The sequence below is a fragment of the Lepidochelys kempii genome, chromosome 3 (genome assembly GCF_965140265.1).
Source record: "Lepidochelys kempii isolate rLepKem1 chromosome 3, rLepKem1.hap2, whole genome shotgun sequence".
Lineage (NCBI taxonomy): Eukaryota > Metazoa > Chordata > Testudines > Cheloniidae > Lepidochelys > Lepidochelys kempii.
In genome coordinates this window covers 127,005,412-127,023,972 of record NC_133258.1, presented here as the reverse complement: position 1 = coordinate 127,023,972, position 18,561 = coordinate 127,005,412, and the positions used below count along the sequence as shown (strand labels likewise).

At 41.5% G+C, this 18,561-nt stretch overlaps 1 protein-coding gene across 17 annotated transcripts in view; it reads right to left on the bottom strand.

Moving 5' to 3' along the window:
- AFDN (afadin, adherens junction formation factor) overlaps positions 1 to 17,113 on the bottom strand; it is a 213,266-nt gene extending 196,153 nt beyond the window's left edge. For 12 of the 17 annotated variants that reach the window (XM_073337933.1, XM_073337939.1, XM_073337929.1 and 9 more), the window contains exon 1: positions 16,666 to 17,112. In XM_073337933.1, the coding sequence (XP_073194034.1) occupies positions 16,666 to 16,773 (108 nt within the window). In that variant the 5' untranslated portion in view covers positions 16,774 to 17,112. Of the gene's footprint in view, positions 1 to 16,665 lie in introns of all 17 variants that reach the window. The other 5 variants (XM_073337925.1, XM_073337926.1, XM_073337928.1 and 2 more) reach the window with 1 other exon arrangement.
- Between the last annotated feature and the right edge of the window lie 1,448 nt (positions 17,114 to 18,561).

Below are 18,561 nucleotides of genomic sequence, written 5' to 3'. Positions count from 1 at the left end.
AACCAAACCAGTACAAATACACTGATACAACTCACATGTGGATACAACAATTCCAGTGTAAGGGTGTCCACATAGGGAGATATACCAGTATACAGTTTGCACAATCAAAGAGCTCATCAGGAAACGAGGAAGTGGCACATTTATTTAAATTAAGACAAACACTTAGTTTCCCCCAAAAACTGAGTTTTACTAAGTTTTTAAAACCTCATATATTCATATTCAGACTGCTGCAGCACATTTTACTTCAGTACTTATTACAGTACTCATTACTTTTCTGTTTTAAATCTACATATTAATACTGTACTGCTTTTCACATCAATTAACACACATTTAAATTATAAATACTTACTTCTGTAAATTACTTCCTAGTCAGTTATATTAGCTTATACAGTTTTTTGTAAGATGCTGTTTATTTTACCTACAATGTATATAAATAAACTACACTTATGACACGTCTACTGCTATCATAAACTTTTGTTCTGCCACCCATCATCACGATATCTGAACACAACTCAGTCTCACCTTAAAAACCCAAGCTTGAAGAGGTTCATGTATGTTTAACCTTTATTTATAACCTTAATTATGCTCTCATTCTAGGACTACATGTACCTTTGATTAGTTTACACTGAGAAACCAGTTTTTCAGAATACAAATGTAGTATTTCATATGGAGAATATTGTTGAATTTGCTATCCTAAAAATTGCAATAATTTCACCAAAGAATTACCAATTAACAAGTAAGAGCTAGGATTCCCTCCAATGTTATATGCCAATAGGCAGGGCCATGCTATGACAATATCAGACTGAATGGGTTACATGTCCAATAAAAACAGTTTTACATATTTAGAAAAAAAAATCTATCTATAGAAGAATCAATAATATGTTGTAATAGCAACACTAATACATTTCTAAATCTGTTTAAAAATGTTGTTTTGACGACAAGCAATCCTCTTTCTCTGGAGGCCACCTTTGGTCAAAGCCCTTTATATTCAGACTACAGACAGACAATAACCAGAACACAGAAGAACAAACCAGACTTCCTTTCTTACTGTGAATCCTGATGCGTTCTAGGAGACAAGAGATGAAAAGAAAAACACTGCATTTTTCCTGCTAAAAAGCTAAAAGATAATGGCAGTTGCAACCTAAACTTCAACATCTTCAAAAAAAAAAAAAAAAAAAAAACACTTAATGGAGGTGTGTCAATTTCTCTACAAAAGGATGACTAGCTTTTCAGCTGCTTCTTCCTGGCTCCAGTGAACCGATTACACCTACTAGTACTCCAAGCAAGAGCATAAGACTACTTTATTCCTATTATGTTTTTTTGTAGAATGCATGTGTGATGCTAACGGCCCCCCAACAACAGCTGGCAAACTGTTATCCTGATATATACCCAAAATGTGGCAAGTAATATATAATTGGAAAGCTAATAACTCACTGATCATTAGTATTCTTGCCTGACATATGTATGGTAAATGCACAAATGAGTTTACAGATATGTGCTGAAAGTATGTTCTTAAGATGTATTTGGCAAGCAGTGCCTAAACCATACCTGCTCCAAACCAAAGAATGTCATTCCACCTACTTGAATGTATCTCCAATGAAAATTAAGCAAGGTATGATCAAAGACAAAGAAAAGCATATTTATAAGCAAAAAGAAAAGGAGTACTTGTGGCACCTTAGAGACTAACCAATTTATTTGAGCATGAGCTTTCGTGAGCTACAGCTCACTTCATCGGATGCATGCCGTGGAAACTGCAGCAGACTTTATTTATACACAGAGAATATGAAAAAATACCTCCTCCCACCCCACTGTCCTGCTGGTAATAGCTTATCTAAAGTGATCATCAGGTGGGCCATTTCCAGCACAAATCCAGGTTCTCTCACCCTCCACCCCCCCACACACAAATTAAATGAGCCATCAGGAGATCAAGTGGGAAAAGATGACCACTTAATCTCAATGAGGGTTGGAGACTGCACCCCCACAGGCAGCCTTCCGGCCTCTTGAAGCAGGATCAATTAACTTTGGGAGAAGATAAGAAGAGAAAAAGCCATTTTGGCATCCCTCACCTAAACTGAGGAAGAAACTCAGTTTTGCGAAGGGCCCTGGTCAGATAGTCTGGTCACCCATGCTGGAAGAGAGACTTGGTGAGAAATATTTCTTTGAAAAAAAGAGAATCTAGTTTGTTAAATCTGGTTTTAATCTTAGAAGTGTATTTTTACTTTTGTTTGTGTGTAACCCTTTCTGCCTTTATTCCTTATACTTGCTATCACTTTAACCTATGTCTTTTTGTTTAAATAAACTTGTTTTACTTTTACTATAAACCAACTCAGTGTTTTGATTACAACAGAGTGTTTGTCAACCCCAGTTAAGATAATCAGCTGCTGGGTACCATCTCTTTAAAGGGAGCAGTGAACTAAACTTCTTGAAGTGTTCTGTGAGAAGGCTGGACCCTACCAGGCAGAAAGTTTTTGGGAAATCTGGGACTGGGAGCATGTTGGGGTCACCCTGTGAGGAATAACCAAAACCAGGGTGAGGTTATTGTGCTGTAAGCATGCTGCTGGGGCCAGGGGTCTGAACCAAGGCTTCAAGCACAAATACACGCAGGGCTACAGGGCAGGCAGTAACACCACCTTACCGGTTTGGGCTGAACCCCAAAACGTCACGGCATGTCAATCCTTACCTGTCTGAAAATGACAGACTAGAGCAGTGGTTCTCAAAGCCGGTCCACCGCTTGTTCACGGAAAGCCCCTGGAGGGCCGGACCAGTTTGTTTACCTGCCACGTCCTCAGGTTTGGCAGATCACAGCTCGCCGCTCCAGGCCGATGGGGGCTGCAGGAAGGGTGGCCAGCAAGTCCCTTGGCCCACACCGCTTCCCGCAGCCCCCATTGGCTTAAATTAAAATGCCAATTAAACACCACAATTTGACTAATTTTTCAGGTTATAAGTACGAAAAGTACTCCTCCCAAGAAGAGACAGCCCTCCATACATATTTATCTTGCTACAGAATGCATTTCTCATGAAAAGTTATATCTTTTAAATATGGATAAAATAGACGAGATGGAAGAATTAAAAAGTAAGTATAACTGGAATGTGAAAAAATCTTATTTACTACATTCCTGCCTTTCACATTTCTCTCATAGAATGCAGCACTAGGAAATATGTATTGTTCAGACACTTATTAACTGAGCCAACATTAATACGATGGGCTTGATAGAATAGTTACTAATATATCAAGAAGTATCTCTTTCACCTGTGCTCTTTACTAAATTTGGCTTTTTACTAGATTAAATGTACATTCAAGTAGTTTATACAAAAAATGTTTGGAAAGATTTACAATGTTTTATACTGGAAAGATTATATTTTCTTCCATTTCAATGTGAATACTCCTAATTGAATATTCCACTCCAGGTCTGGACCTAAACAGCATTGCTGTAATGCTTGTGAACCACAAAGCAGAAGTGACTAGTCATTAAAATGTGCATTTTGAGTACATGCAAGTAAATAGACTATATGGCATTAAGAAAACAGATTTTTCAAAATGTTAATCTAAGTTATTGGTAAGAGTATAATTTTTAGATTGTGTCCTTTTGTACAAAAATGTAGACTACAAGATCTCTGGGGCAGGAAATGTCTTCTTTCTTACTTTTTTGTACAGCTATTAGGACAACGGGGCCCTGCTCCTTGACCAGGGCTCCCAGGCAATACCATAGTAAACGTAATAAAAAATAATAAGTCACTGTTTAAAAGTCTAAAAAACACCAATAAGATTACATTTAGCAGTATGAAAAGATCTCCGTGTGGACTTAAACACATAAGGCAGCTTGTCAGGCTAGCGAGGGGCCAGATGCATTAAAAATGCAGGTAGGGGGTCCATTACAATTAAGTAGTTAAACTCTGTCTAGCTTGCTAGGACAACCAAGGACAACTTATTTTGGCAACATATACTTGCCTAACCTACAAATGAATCATTTGCTACTTCATTTGTTTTACTATGAAGGTGCTGTCACCTTTGGGCAGATGTGTTTTCACCCACACACTGAAAGACAGAACATAACCAGGGCAAACATAACCAAAAAAAAAAAAATTCACCAAGAAATTCTAATGAAAGATCTGTCAGTAACTTACTACTTAACTCTGGTTACAAAATGTTAAACACAAAAGTAAAAACAACAAGACATATAAGTGAAGAAAACAACTTGGGTCCTAATCTTGCAAATATGTAGACCTTGTCTACATGGGGGAAATGACCAAAATATCTATTGCAAAATAAACTTTCTCAGTAGCTATTCCTGAATAGCTCCCCATAAAGGCACTCTATTCCAGAATAAGAGCAAATTTTATTCTGGAATAATTATTCTGCTTCCAAGTAAAATCAAATCCTCTGGTTGTGAACTTGCATGAAGAAGTAATAAAACAATTAGTACAGTAAATATCGTATTATTTGATCATAAAATTTTCAATTTTTGGAATTTTTTTTTTTTAGTTTTACTACATCCTCAAATTTTCTATGTAAACAAGATGTTGATATTAACACCACATAACTGCATTTTATAAGTTGTCAGAAGAAATCATGAGGTTTTAATCTGCTGAGTAAGAGACAGTTGATTTTTACCACCCAGGGATTCTGACATCAGAAAAATGGAATACATATTTGCTTTCCCTTTATTTTTTGGGCAAATAAACATGAAAATTTGTGAAGCCTGAACTAATATTTCCCCATCTCAATCTTTTCTGACAGCAACCAGCTACTCAACTACCACTCCTGCCCCAAACATCCAGCACTGTATCCAACAATGGGGTCCTGATCCATGACTGGGGCTCCTAGGCACTACAATAAAATAAATAATTAACAATAATAATTTTACATAAACACTATCTGGGTGATTTTGTTAAAATGTATGACAGTGAAATGATTAATGCTGACAGTTAAATGGAAATTAGGCTTCAGAGTGAACACTAAATTAGGCAGATAATACAGCTCACAGCTATTGTTCCCAGCTTTCTGTAGATTCAGAAGAAAAAAAACTATCACATCACATTACTAAGGCACATTCTAAACAGAAGGGCTAGACATTTACATTTTTTTAAATGAAAGCTTTGATTCTGCAAACAGCAGAATCTGTGGCAGCAGAATCACATAAGCCTATGTATAATGGACTAGAACATAGACAAACGTCATTCTTGAAGGAAAAGCATCTGGTTGCTAATCAATACCAAATGAGCTCTCTGAGCCATCCCAAATATATGCATTTTAGTACATTTAACACTTCATCTTGAGAATAAAACAAACTGACAACAATCCAGTCCTAATATACTGGACCGCACTAAGAAGCGGCTAGACTATTTGGCAAGAACTAAGTAGCCATGAGTAGTAAGCTCTGCTCCAGAAAGGTTCATGACTCGAACAGATGTCTACATGAGAAGAGTATATAATGTTCTTAATCACACAGTAACATGCTCTCATCAAGGTTCTCTTTTTTCTTTTCTTTTTTTTATGAACAACATTCACCCCAAAATAAAAACAAGTCAAGACATTAATTGTTTAAAACTTCTAAGAGAAACTCTGGGAACATTTTGACGTTACTTTCCTGACACAGCTTATTTCCAGTTATCCTACATAAAATGGTATATGTTGAGGCTTTTAAGTCCTCAGCCTTAGGCTAAACACTTTTGTTACACAGTTTGGTCCTTTACAGACAGGTATGCTGAAGGTTGTAGTTTCCAGAGAAAACATGTGACCACAGAAAGGCTTCTTGGGAAAGAGGATAATAAAAGATCTCTCTTCTGGTCCATATAGACAGAACTGGGGAAAGCCGTAGCTTGTTTGGTGGGGCTTCTCCAGTGAGATGACGACAAAAGTCTGGGTAGGACCTGAGGTGTGGTTCCTGGCTGAGAAGGAACAAGGGTAAGGAACTGGGCTAAATATGCTCTGAGGAAGAGCTGGGCAGAAGGCCTAAGCAGCAGTAAAGCAAGCATGCCAGGGAAAAAAGTAGTCCGGGAGGTGTGGAGGGGAGAAGTGAAATAGGAACATAAGGTTGGCACAATTAGCTTCTTCATGGTTGTGGGCCCCCAGGTTGGAGTCCCTTGTAGAGGAAGGGCCCGGTGCCCCTATGGCACCACAGTGCCACTAGAGGCAGCATTAGGAGACTCCCTCCACAAAGAGGCAAAGGAGTATCGACCTCCTAATGCAAGGGAAAAGGAGAAGGAAAAGGTCACAGACTGACAAGAGGGCTGGGGCCCAAAAATAGTAAGAGACTTTTTGGAAAAAAGCCTTTGCTTTGGGATTTTAATTTAACCTGGAAGAGGGAGGGATTTTAATTTAACCAGGGGGGCAGACTACCATACCAGTGAAGAAAAACTGAGGTCTGGCTGCAACTCAATGACTGAGGTTACAGTAAGCAACTCTGTTAAATCATATGGTGAAGACATTCTCCCACTGAGAGAATATATGTTGTCTCCTGGATGCTGAATAAATCTTCAAGAATTGCATAAGGCAACATACAGTCTCATTAAAAAAATAAAATAAAACCGATCAGCCACAAATACATCTCTGTTCCCATCCCAGAGTTTCCAATCTAACTATGACAATGAAGTTCCAAAAGAGTAGACAAGGAGAGAGCAGACAACAAGATTACACAGTTCCTGAAAGTGTATGCATAGCATTTTTTTTAAAAACATTAAATAAGAGTCTTAGTCAGTTCGTTTCTTGTTGGCATTGTGGCAAATATGGGGTTTAAGGTGGGATTTAAACAATTAAAGAATGACTGCAGTTCAGGAAGGTAATTCCTGACCTAGGGAGCAGCACAGGGAAAGGTACAAACAGCTGCAAGAATCAAAACAAATGCTATATTGACACAGTAATGGCTAGAATATAGCCATGGGTAGAGGAGATTAGGCAATAAGAGACTAGGTCAGGTAAGTAAAATACAGTAGAACCTCAGAGTTACGAGCATCTTGGGAATGGATGTTGTTCGTAACTCTGAACGAAACATTATGATTGTTCTTTCAAAAGTTTACAACTGAACACTACTTAATACAGCTTGAAAACTTTACTATGCAGAGAAAAAAACACTGCTGTTTGCCTGTTTCATTTAAATTAAAACAGCTTAGAGTTTCCTTACCTTGTCAAATCTTTATTTTTAACTTTCGCTTTTTTTTTTTTTTAAATAGTTTACGTTTAACACAGTACTGTACTTGCTCTCCCCTCCCCCCCCCCGCCCCCATCTCTAGTGCTGCCTGATTGCATACTTCTGGTTCCAAATGAGATGTGTGGTTTATCAGTCAGTTCATAACTCTGGTGTTTATAACTCTGAGGTTCTACTGTGGTGGCAAGTATTTTGCTGGCTTCCAATGGGAAAACAAGAAGCTTGGATTTAATGCAGTGGAACAGAAAGAGCCAGCAACATGATTCAGAGAGGATAACAGGGGTGTGGTAACATGGACAAGTAAGTTGACTGTAGCACTACCACAAGATTATATTTTAAAAGACAAATTCCCTAAGGAGGCAGAGTTAAGGTTGAATACTCAGCCTTACCTCTGCATTTCTTGACTTTGGGGTATTTGATTTTTCAACCTTAAATTTTGCGTTAGTGTTTGTTTGCCTGGAATTATCCATATTTTGGGCACAGAACTATGACTACTGCATATCTGAGGAGTGGGTGACACTACATGTTGAAAAGCAGGAGTGACACTGATAGTCATAACAGTTTCATATTTGCCATTATGAGCAGAAGCAGTGAAATTTCACTCTCCAGCTACTTGGGAATTCTTGAACCTTTTTATGTCTTGCAATCTCTTCTTGTCCTCACTTAATGTGGTTAAGCATCCTTTTAACACTTTATATAGCTGACTATCAGCAATATCTTTAACCTTTTTAATGCAAAATGGATATTGAGGAAAAAGTGGTATCTGCGCGACCATATTAACAACGGAGCAACAATTTCAACAGTCAATAGACTCTACTAATTCATTTACAAGCTAACAGTAAAATCTCTCATATTGCCTGTATTTTTAGCTCACTGAAATGAACTTTACGTAACTGTATTATGCATAAAAACTCTGCCATATATTAGGCACAAGTATATTTTGCTTAAAAATATTTCCAGAGACTTCCATTGAAGTTTAAAATACCTCTGGTTTTTTTGAAAACTTAACTGCCCTCCTACATACCTGAAATCTAACTTCACTAACAGCATGGCATATCATTAAATTACTACTTCATCCTGTGGCTTCCTACTCCACCTTCAGCAACGTAACACACTTCCCAATCTGGAATTTATTTCTCACACACCTCTCTGGGTTTTGTGAGTCACCACCTTACTTCCCCTAGTTAATAAAGCATCTGTTCAAATAAAAAACATTCTGACAACGTTAAATGCAACAGTGTTTTCCTTCACAGACATATACTCGCTGTTTCCACTACTAAAATTAAAACAAGCCAAGATGAAATCATAGAATATCAGGGTTGGAAGGGACCTCAGGAGGTCATCTAGTCCAACCACCTGCAGGACCAACCCCCAATTTTTGCCCCAGGTCCCTAAATGGCCCCCTCAAGGATTGAACTCACAACCCTGGGTTTAGCAGGGCAATGCTCAAACCACTGAACTATCCCTCCCATTAGAACAGAAGCCACCCTCTCCATCTAGCACACGGACTAGCCAGCATGGTCAGTTTATTCAATTCTTAAAATTATTTTAAGTTGCATATGATCTTCATAACCCATGTGGATGGGCACATTTCTTTTTGATTAGGAGGGACATAAAAATTGTTATTCTGGTATCTTTGCATTACTGGGGCACCATTATATATAAATTTAAAAGTGTATTCCATTTCCTTTATTTTGTTAAACCTGCTATAAATAGAAGACATCAAGAAGTCTCACGTTTTATTGTCAGAAAAAGCACATTTTCCTAAACCTAACACCCTAATATTTCAAAAGGACTCATTTTTCTCAACTGAGTCAGCAGCACTTTAGTCAATTACAAATTCACCTGTCAGGAGGGAATTCTTTAAAAAAGTATTCGTCTGAACTTTACAGAATTAGTTAGCCACTAACCCAAGTAGTAATTTACATAAGAAATATTCAGAGAGCAACATAGTGCATCTTCCAACAACGAAAAACCTTCAGGCCACTGCTATGTTGTCTTTGCTATGCTTTATATAGCAGTCAAGAACTTACACTTATTATGATTCTCAAGGCAGCTTACAATAATGTTCAGTTTGCAAAGACTGCACATTCACTTTACTCAGTTAAGGAGAAGCTTTTGTAAGTAAAGCATCCCTTAATGTAATCAAGCAGATTTTCATCACCTGCTTTTCCATAAATTAGCTTTTCAACCCAGCTTTCATGGAAAATTGTGAATCAATGGTGAGCCAAATGAGTAATTCCATAGTACAAGCTTAAATGTAACTGAACTATAAATCATTAAACAATAACTTTAAAAGGTATCACCGCTTTTATCTTTTGTAAAAAACGATAAAAGGTGTCAGACTGAAATCACTGTAAAGTCTTCTATTCACTAAAAGAATAGGTACAGCATAGGTAACTGCATGTCAAGATTTTCCACTTCACCAAAAACAGAATGAACATAGAAAATGAATTCTCTTTGCAGGGAATCCCAGAAGATTGGGTTTTAGTGAAATTGGCAATCTTAAAGTAAACACAGCCTTAAGCTTTTTCAGACCCATAATTTCTAGCTAGTGAAGCTCCTTAAGTGGTAGAAGGGGTGAAAGCTGTAGTGTACACAAAGCACAAACAAGATACAAGTGTTTTTGACACCATGTTGTCTCACCTTGTTCTGCACAGGGCTGGATGACAAAGTGTTAAAAATGCACAATTCTTGCCTATACTTCAGTTTCCATCAGTGCTACCATTAATGGAGCTGCATGCATTGGGAATTACGTATCTGAAAAAATTTAAGTAGGCCTTTAGAACATCAACTCATGTTCATATAAGCTCTATCAGACATCCCACAAATGACAATGACTTTTAACCTCTATCAGTCACCCAGGATCAGATCTGAATCCATCACTTAAAGGTGAAAAATTACATCTCATTTCCAACCCCATCCCATCTAATCAACATCTCACCATTTTTCCTAAACATATACACACACAAATATATAGCTCTATACACACAATTTAAAAGCCAGTTCTGTCAATTTAGAGATGTACTGCCAAGACCAATTTTCTGTTTGCACTTACACGGTCTCCGAATGAGCAAAAAAAATCAAGTAAACAACAAATCCCCTCAATATTGAGATCTGAACCAGTCAGAGTTAGCCTAACATATGCTGCTGTTGAACCTACAAAGGCAGATTTGATATCTGTGGGCAAAAGTCTCTAATATTTGACTTAAATGAAACTAGACAATTTTTTCAGAAGTCTGCTTTTTAAAACAATAATTATTAAATATGAAATGACCATCTATTTGACTTCAGAAGCTAGATTTAACATAAAACAAATACAAGATTAACCGAAGTTGTGCATAAGCTTAGAGATACACATGAAAATTACAATATATGTTAATGAAGAAAATGTCATTAGATTAAAATATTTTTTCTGGAAATTCTAAATAAAATAAATTTTGGTTCATGACCCCCATCCTACTCAGCAGCCCTCGGGCAAGCTTAAAACTGCTCTAAAATGTTTCTCCAAAAATAAATCTAACTCAATATGTAACTTAGCTATGTAGGATAAGAAAGTTGAATTATCAGTATTATGAAAACCACAATCCTTTTAGCCTTTTTCACTTTGACTTGAGAGTAAGATGCGTAGTAAAGTTAAAGGTGTATTATCATCAAGACAACAACATCTAGTTTTTACACGCACAACTTTTCATCGGCAGATCTCAATGCACTTTACAAAAAAGGAGGTACGCTATACAACTGAGCGAATAACTGATTTTTCAGTTTGCTGGCAGTTCTGGGGGAAAAAAAAAGAAAAAAAAAAGGTTCACGTCAAGCTGAACCAAAACTGAAAATTCAAAGTGTCATTGAATCAAAAAAGCCAAGAAAAAATTCATTTTGGTTAAATGGAATATTTCTTTTGACCCTGGCTAGATTGACTAAATAGCCAGAGGAGGACAATGACGAGATGGTGGTAGTGACGCCTCTCTTAGCCCAGTGGTTACAGCACTCACCCAGGATGTGTGAGACGCAGTCCAGTTCCCCACTCTGGCTGATGTGAAGGAGGAATTTGAACTAGGGTCTCCCACCTCTCAGTGGAGTACCCTAACCACTGGGTAAGGCCCTACCAAATTCATGGTCCATTTTGGTCAATTTCACTGTCACAGCATTTTAAAAATTGTAAATTTCATGATTTCAGCTATTTAAATCTGAAATTTTACAGTATTGTAATTTTAGGAGTCCTGACCCAAAAAGGAGTTGGGGTGGGGGGGGTTGCAAGGTTATTGTAGAGGAGGTTGCGGTACGGCTACCCTTATTTCTGTGCTGCTGCTGGTGGCGGCGCTGCCTTCAGAGCTGTGCAACTGGAGAGTGGTGGCTGCTGGCTGGGAGCCCAGCTCTGAAGACAGCAGTGCAGAAGTAAGGGTGGCACAGTATGGTATTGCCACCCTTAATTCTGCATGGGTGCTGCCTTCAGAGCTGGGCATCCAGCCAACAGCCATCACTCTCCAGTTGCCCAGCTCTGAAGGCAGCGCAGAAGTATGGGTGGCATCACTGTGACCCCCAACTCCCTTTTGGGTCAGGACCCCCAACTTGAGAAATGCTGGTCTCCCCTCTGAAATATGTATAGTATACGGTTAAAGCACAGAAAAGACCAGATTTCACGGTCCATAATGCATTTTTCATGGTCGTGAATTTGGTAGGGCCCTAACTATGGGATATTCTAGGAAAGTCTCAATTTTTCCTGATGAAGCGGTTCCTCTTCATATAAATAGTAAGTCATTGACCAGGGGGATCTGAACTTGCGACTCCTACCTCCCAAGTGAGTGCCCTAACCACTCGACCATGGAGTCATTTTAATTCTCTCTTTGGTCCAATGAACATGTTTCCCTTCAAAAACTTAACAGCATGTTGTAAACAAAGTAAATATTTTCACTGCAAAAACTTAGCAGTGAAAAATTCTTATAGCAAACTGAATTTAAGTAATGGCACCCCCCACCTACACACAGCTAAAAAAAAAATTCGCTACTGAATAATATTATCTGGTTTATGGCACCCAAAGTACCAAATCAAGCTCAAAGCACCACTGTTCTGGGTGATACCCAAGCACTTAATGTGACACGTTGCAAAAAGCTCAAATTCTAAACAGATAAGACAGAAACCCAGCAACAGACTAACAAATAAGCAAAATTTTAAGAGTACAAGAATTTGTTAGTTCTATTTTCTTTTTGGAGAGGAGTTGATTTGTTTTGGACTCTTGGTTTTTTGTTGATTTCCTCAAACCACAATAAACACATTACTTGGTTCAGATATCCCAACCAACTTGCTGTGCCTTAGATGACCTAGCATTCTTTAAAATATTGTTGAATAGTAAACTATATATTTAAAAACAATTTTTATTAGTTCTAGTTTAATACTAATTCAAGCAAGTCTCTCAATACTTCATAAACCACAGCAAAGCAAAATTTCTTAGAACTATGAAATTACAGAATTCCACTATTTCCATCGATCTTGACAACATAAGAATTCAATTTATGCTAGTTGCTCTGATATTAAATTAAGTCATAACCCGCAGTATTTTATATTCATTTGTAAACTTCTTGGGTCAGGAACCTAATCTTATTTGATACCTGTAAGTGTCACATGCTGTACATCCGGGGCACTAATAAGTAACATGGACTACTAAAAGATTTCTGAAATACACATTGTTAAAAAAAAAAAATGTAAATACCTACAATGCTATTAGGTGTAAATGTTACCTTCTTTCAATAAGTCCACACAGTATTTCTGTGAAAACATTTGTATTTAAAGAGGCTTGTTCACAGTGTAACAAAATATAACCCCCTAACTGTGCCATATTCACTTTACTTGGCAAAAAATCTTGAAAGTTGTGAAGTATTTTGATTGTATTTCACATAGTGAAAGTTCATCTATAGAACCTGAAGCCCTTTAGCAAAATGTCACTTTAAAAAATCCACACAGCATGTATATGAAACAGAAGCCAAGAGAAGTTAAATAATTTTCTCAGATCAAACAGCAAGCCAGGGAGAACTGGGAATAGAACCCAAATTCCATACCCTACCCAATGGATCACACTGTCCAAAACCCTGTGGATAACTTGTTTTATTTTTACAGTTAGGATTTTCAAAGAAGCCAAAAGGGAGTGAAAACTTTCAATGGAATTTGGACATCTAATCCCCTTAGGACTGATCCACACAAACTTGCACTGAAATAACAAACATTCCAAAATAAGAGTGTCCACATAGACTTGCACTGAAACACCATCAGGTGTGAACTAAAACTGATTATTTCTCATCCATGCAGGAGCCTGTACTATCTTCAGGCTCATCTGAAAATCCCAGCCTACATGTCTGTAAAATACAATCAAATAAATGGGACTACTCACAGTAGTAAAATTAAGCATGTACATTTGCAGGATCTGGGCCTAAACTGCAAATCTATTTGTCCAAGGTGAGTAAAATATAATTTCTCATTCTCATCATGATAAAGGGCAATCAAGTAGCTTATGTGCAAAGACTGGTAAATCTCAATGGTAAATGTAGAAAGCCAACCAAAAGAAATGATTTTTTCAAGCTGGCTGTCACTAGCACAACAACACTGCACAAACATAATTTGCCCTAAATGGGAAGAAAGAGATGACATAGGAAACACTGGGGAAGATAACAGGGAATAGGTATCAGAGTAACAGCCGTGTTAGTCTGTATTCGCAAAAAAAAAAAAGGAGTACTTGTGGCACTTTAGAGACTAACCAATTTATTTGAGCACGAGCTTTCGTGAGCTACAGCATCCGATGAAGTGAGCTGTAGCTCACGAAAGCTCATGCTCAAATAAATTGGTTAGTCTCTAAAGTGCCACAAGTAGTCCTTTTCTTTTTAGGGAATAGGTAAAAATTCAACTACTGATATTTTGTGTCAACCTATAGGTTACTCCTGGGGGAATGCTATGCCAAAAAATTAAAAATTCTGCATATCTTATTTGTCAAAACAACAATATAATCTCCCCAGTTTCAATTATTTTGGTAATTTGTTTCAAAATATTTGTCAGCATGTATGTATGTAACAATTCACACAACAACAACAAAAAAGATTGCCCCAGTAGTAGAGAGTTAAAGAAACCCCTATGACAACCCAGTTTCTGTTATGCTTTTGTCGGACACCTCAGTCTGGGTGTGTCACATGTGCCAGCTAGGCACACCTTGGGGGAAAACTCTACCTCTTGCGCCTTTTAGTCTATTCTCCTTTTTTCACCCTGCCCCTGGAAGTGTAACCATATTTCAAGCTCTGCTGGGGGTACTGCGGGGAAGGGGGAGGCTGTGTGGGGCCCCTCCAGCCCAGACTCCTGCTCTCCCTTCCCCCAGAGCCCTGCCAGAGGCTCCACTCCACGCAGCTTCATTACTGTCCCACCAGGCAGACACGACCCATACCTGCTGACAGTGGGGGGGAGGGCGCCACAATTTAAAGGTTCAGCCGCTACTGTCCCACCAGGCAGACGCGACCCATACCTGCTGATAGTGGGGGGGGGAGGGCGCCACAATTTAAAGGTTCAGCCGCCTACAGAGCAGCTCAAGTCATGCCCCCCACACTTACCCTCAGTTTCCCCTCCCAGAAAGCAGAAGCCCTTCCCTGCAGCTCCCAGCTATTGCTCCTGCCTCTCTCCATGGGCACCACTTGCCAGCTCCAGCACCGCACCAAGCGGGACTGGCAAACTCAGGAACTGCAACCTCTCTGGGCTCCTATGCAGGCACACTGCGAGCTGGGGAGCCGGGCTCTGCCAGGTCGACCATCCCCTAGTGGAGACCAGCAGCTCCACAGTGCCAGTTGTCTGGGGAAAAAAATGAAATTCTGTGCAGAACGTTAATTCTGCACAAATTCTGCATTGCGCGGTGCGCAGAATTTCCCCAGGAGTAAACAGTCCCACACTGGAAGAGTACTTTGCTCCCAAAACAAGCTATGAAAACTGCATTAGTAGTAGCCCCTACATTTTTAATTGCCTACCAGATATCAATGTGTTTTGTAATACTTAGTGAATAAAAAACAAGGAGTTGGGATTATGATAAATGCAGCAAGATACCTCAAATTACATAGAACCCTCATCTTGGTGATAAGTTCACAGCAGTGCATAGAACAGACCACGTCCAATTAAATATATTACTTTTTTCAAGCTCTAATAATTTAAAGATATTAGATTACTTTTAGCTTTTTCATGGTTCCCCACCTCTGTATTAGTCTGTACTTGGAACTCAAAATGGGACTGCAATTTAAAGGCAGCAAGATTCTTTCTGGGACCTTTGTTAATAAACAACCCCAAACAGGCCCCGGCCAAAAGCTAGTGTTAATTTCCTTCTTTTCCCTAGGAACATGCACATGATCAGTCTCCACCCTATGAGCAGGGACCTCACTGTCAGACAAATAGGACTATAACCTATCTACCCAAACCCTCCCCCACACTCTTTCAAACCAGACACACAACACTGACCAGCTGAAGTGAACATGACAAGAGATAGCAGTGGGGTGTGGCTTGAATGTTACTTTTTAAAAAACAACCCCAGCTTCATTCCAGTCATTAAAAAAACGCCCATTTCATTAGGAAGAAATCACCCACTGTGTTTTTCCGGTACAACATGTGAACTCTTAGGATTAGGAATCTGCCTGGTATTTACTTTAAACTGAACGTTGGCAACCTCAAAGTTTTCAAACACATTGAGCCAAAAAGGCTCAGTCGTCACGCCCTTTGAAAGCTACACAGGAGATTTCACCAACAGCTCACCGTGAGCTGTGAAGTAAAGGAAGCTGCGTTTTAAAGGGGGCATTTTCCGCACAAAGCGAAAAATTTAAAACACCCCCAGCGTTTCCCTCGCCGGCCGCTGCCCTCTCATCTCTAAGCGTTACAAACCAGCCCTCCTGTTTGCATCACCCTGAAGCCCCTGGCAGCACCTCTCCCAGAGGGTCCCTCCCTGTCCCCACTTAGCCTGCGGGGTGGGGGGGGGGGGTCCTGTGATCTTTCCCATCTCTCCTCGGTCGCAAACTTGCCCCTCACCCGCCACTCTGGGGGCATTTTGAGAGCGAAAAATCACTCCCGCCTCGTGCCCCCGGGGCACCAGCCCCACCTCGGCCAGGGGAAGAGTCACCTTCGGGCAGGGGGAGGGGAGGGGAGGGGAGGGGAGGGTCGATGTTCATTTCCCCGCTCCCCTCCTGCCCAACCCCAGCACTACCGGCAGCGCCCCGCGGCTCTGGGCAGCGCCCGGGCTGGCGGCCCCGCGTCCCCCGCCCGCCAGTCTCGGGGCGGGGCCGGGGTATCGGGGAGGGGCGCGCCAGGCTGACCCGCTGGCTGCGGGGGGCGGGGCGGGCGCGGCCTGTGCCGGGCGCGGCGACTCACCTCGAGGGGGCGGGGGGGGGTCCCAACGGCCGGGCCATGGGGTCCGGTCTCGGCGGAGGGGGCTGGGCCGGGCGCAGGTGCGGGGCGTGGAGGGGGCCGCGGGGGGGCAGGTGGCGGGGGCAGGTGGCCGGGGGGGGGGTCTCACCTCGGTGGGGGGGCTGATCTCGAACAGGTCCAGCCGGTTCGCGTTCCAGTGGTTGATGATATCGGCGAGTTTGCGCCGCTCCTCCTCCCGGCTGCCGCCGCCCGACATCCTCCGCCGCTGCCGCCGGGGCGCTCGGTGCCGGGGCCTCTCCGCCGGGCCGGGCCGGGCCGGGCTGGGGGGGTCTCCTGGTCGGGGGCGGGCGCTCCTCGCTATTTGATTGTTTTTATCCCAGTCCCCGGGCGCGCCCGGCGCTTTCCCTCCGTCTCGGTGATAGCGCGGGGAGGAGGGGGGGGGACCCGGGGCGGCGCCTCCTGCTCGGCAGCGTCTTCCCGGAGCCGAGCGCAGCCGCTTCCCCTGCCCCGGTGTCTCCCTCACACAGAGACACACACACACACACACACACCGTCCCGTGCGCGCCGCCGCCGCCGCCTCTGCGCGCACTCTCCTCCCACGCCGCTCACCTCCCCGCGCCCGGCTGCGCCGCCCCGCGCCTGGCGACTGCGGCGGGAGCGCGCCTCGGCTGGTTCGGCCCCGCTGCAGCCAGGGCAGCCGGCGCGCGGGGCTGGAGCGATGCGCTCTCCCGGGCCGGGATCCCGCGCCGCTGGCGCGCGCCGGCCGGGGTAGGGGGCGCTCCTGATAATAGGGGCCCGCTCCTGGTGCGCGACCCGAACGACAGGGGCGGAGCAGGGATCCGCCCCCCGCTCCCAACAGTTCTCAGGGCAGGATCGGGGCCCTGTGTTTAACTCCCAGCAATAAAGGGCGGACCCACCGCAACCTTTTCCCTGCGCCGATCACTGAGAGGATTGGTTGCACACACTGGTTGTATCCTTATCAGAAGCAATAACAGTTTTGCTCTTTGTATTTCCTGGCTCTATTGGCAATCTCACGCTTTGAACAAACAAAAAACCCAGCAACTGGAGCACATGGCTGGGAAAAAAGGTGGAGATTCCTGGGCTCTCTTTGATGCTCTGCCACTTGCTCCCCATGTGGCCCGGAGCATGTCACTTCACCTCTCCATCAATCCACCTTTCTCCCCTGTAAATTTAGGAGAATGATACTTTGCTGGCCGGTGTGGCAATGTTTAATAACATTTCTCCAGCCTTGATAGCCTGGCATGAAAGCAGACGTATAAGAGCAAAGTGTTGATATAAATTTGCACAGCCTGTGAGAAATCTGAGATGATATTAAAATGTCAGGTTTTTATTTTTTTAAAAAATATATAGGTTTTTTTTTGTGCAAAATCTGTTGGATATATATGTTCAATAGGTACTTGTGTTAGATTTCAAAAGCCAGCAAGTTTTCTTTCATGGTGAAGTTACAAGGCTTTAACCAGTTGCAATCCATACTATACTGTGTTCCTAGTACTGCAACGTTTTTATTTATTTTGCATTGGAAAATGTAAACAAAACCAAACCCTACCTTGAATGTCCACTCTTGGCCCTATTATCAAAACATTTTTTCGGTTTTGTTCAATATCTGAAATAACAAAATAATATCGTGTCTGTTGTGATAGAGCTGTGAAATGTACTTGGCAGAGTATTTTAAGTCCCTCCTTAGCTTAGCAGTTCAGATTCATTGTTTTTATTGATGAGGTTTTCATTGGCTGGGCTATTTTAAAATGGAGATTCTAGTACTCAGAAGCCTTGTCCACAAAGAGAATTATATAATTGTGATTTTAATGAGTGGGGGATGGTACCAATGTAAGTACAAGCAATGGTGGGTAGTCTATGGTACCACTGTTTTTACAGATGCAGGTCATTTACAGTTTTGCCCTACCTCTATACTTGTGCTGTGTCATACCTTTGTTGCACAGCCCTGTGGGAACTTGTGCCCAGGACAGTGCCCTGAAGCAATGACTTCTGGGAGATTTTAGAAGGCTTTCTGAAAGCTCTGGTG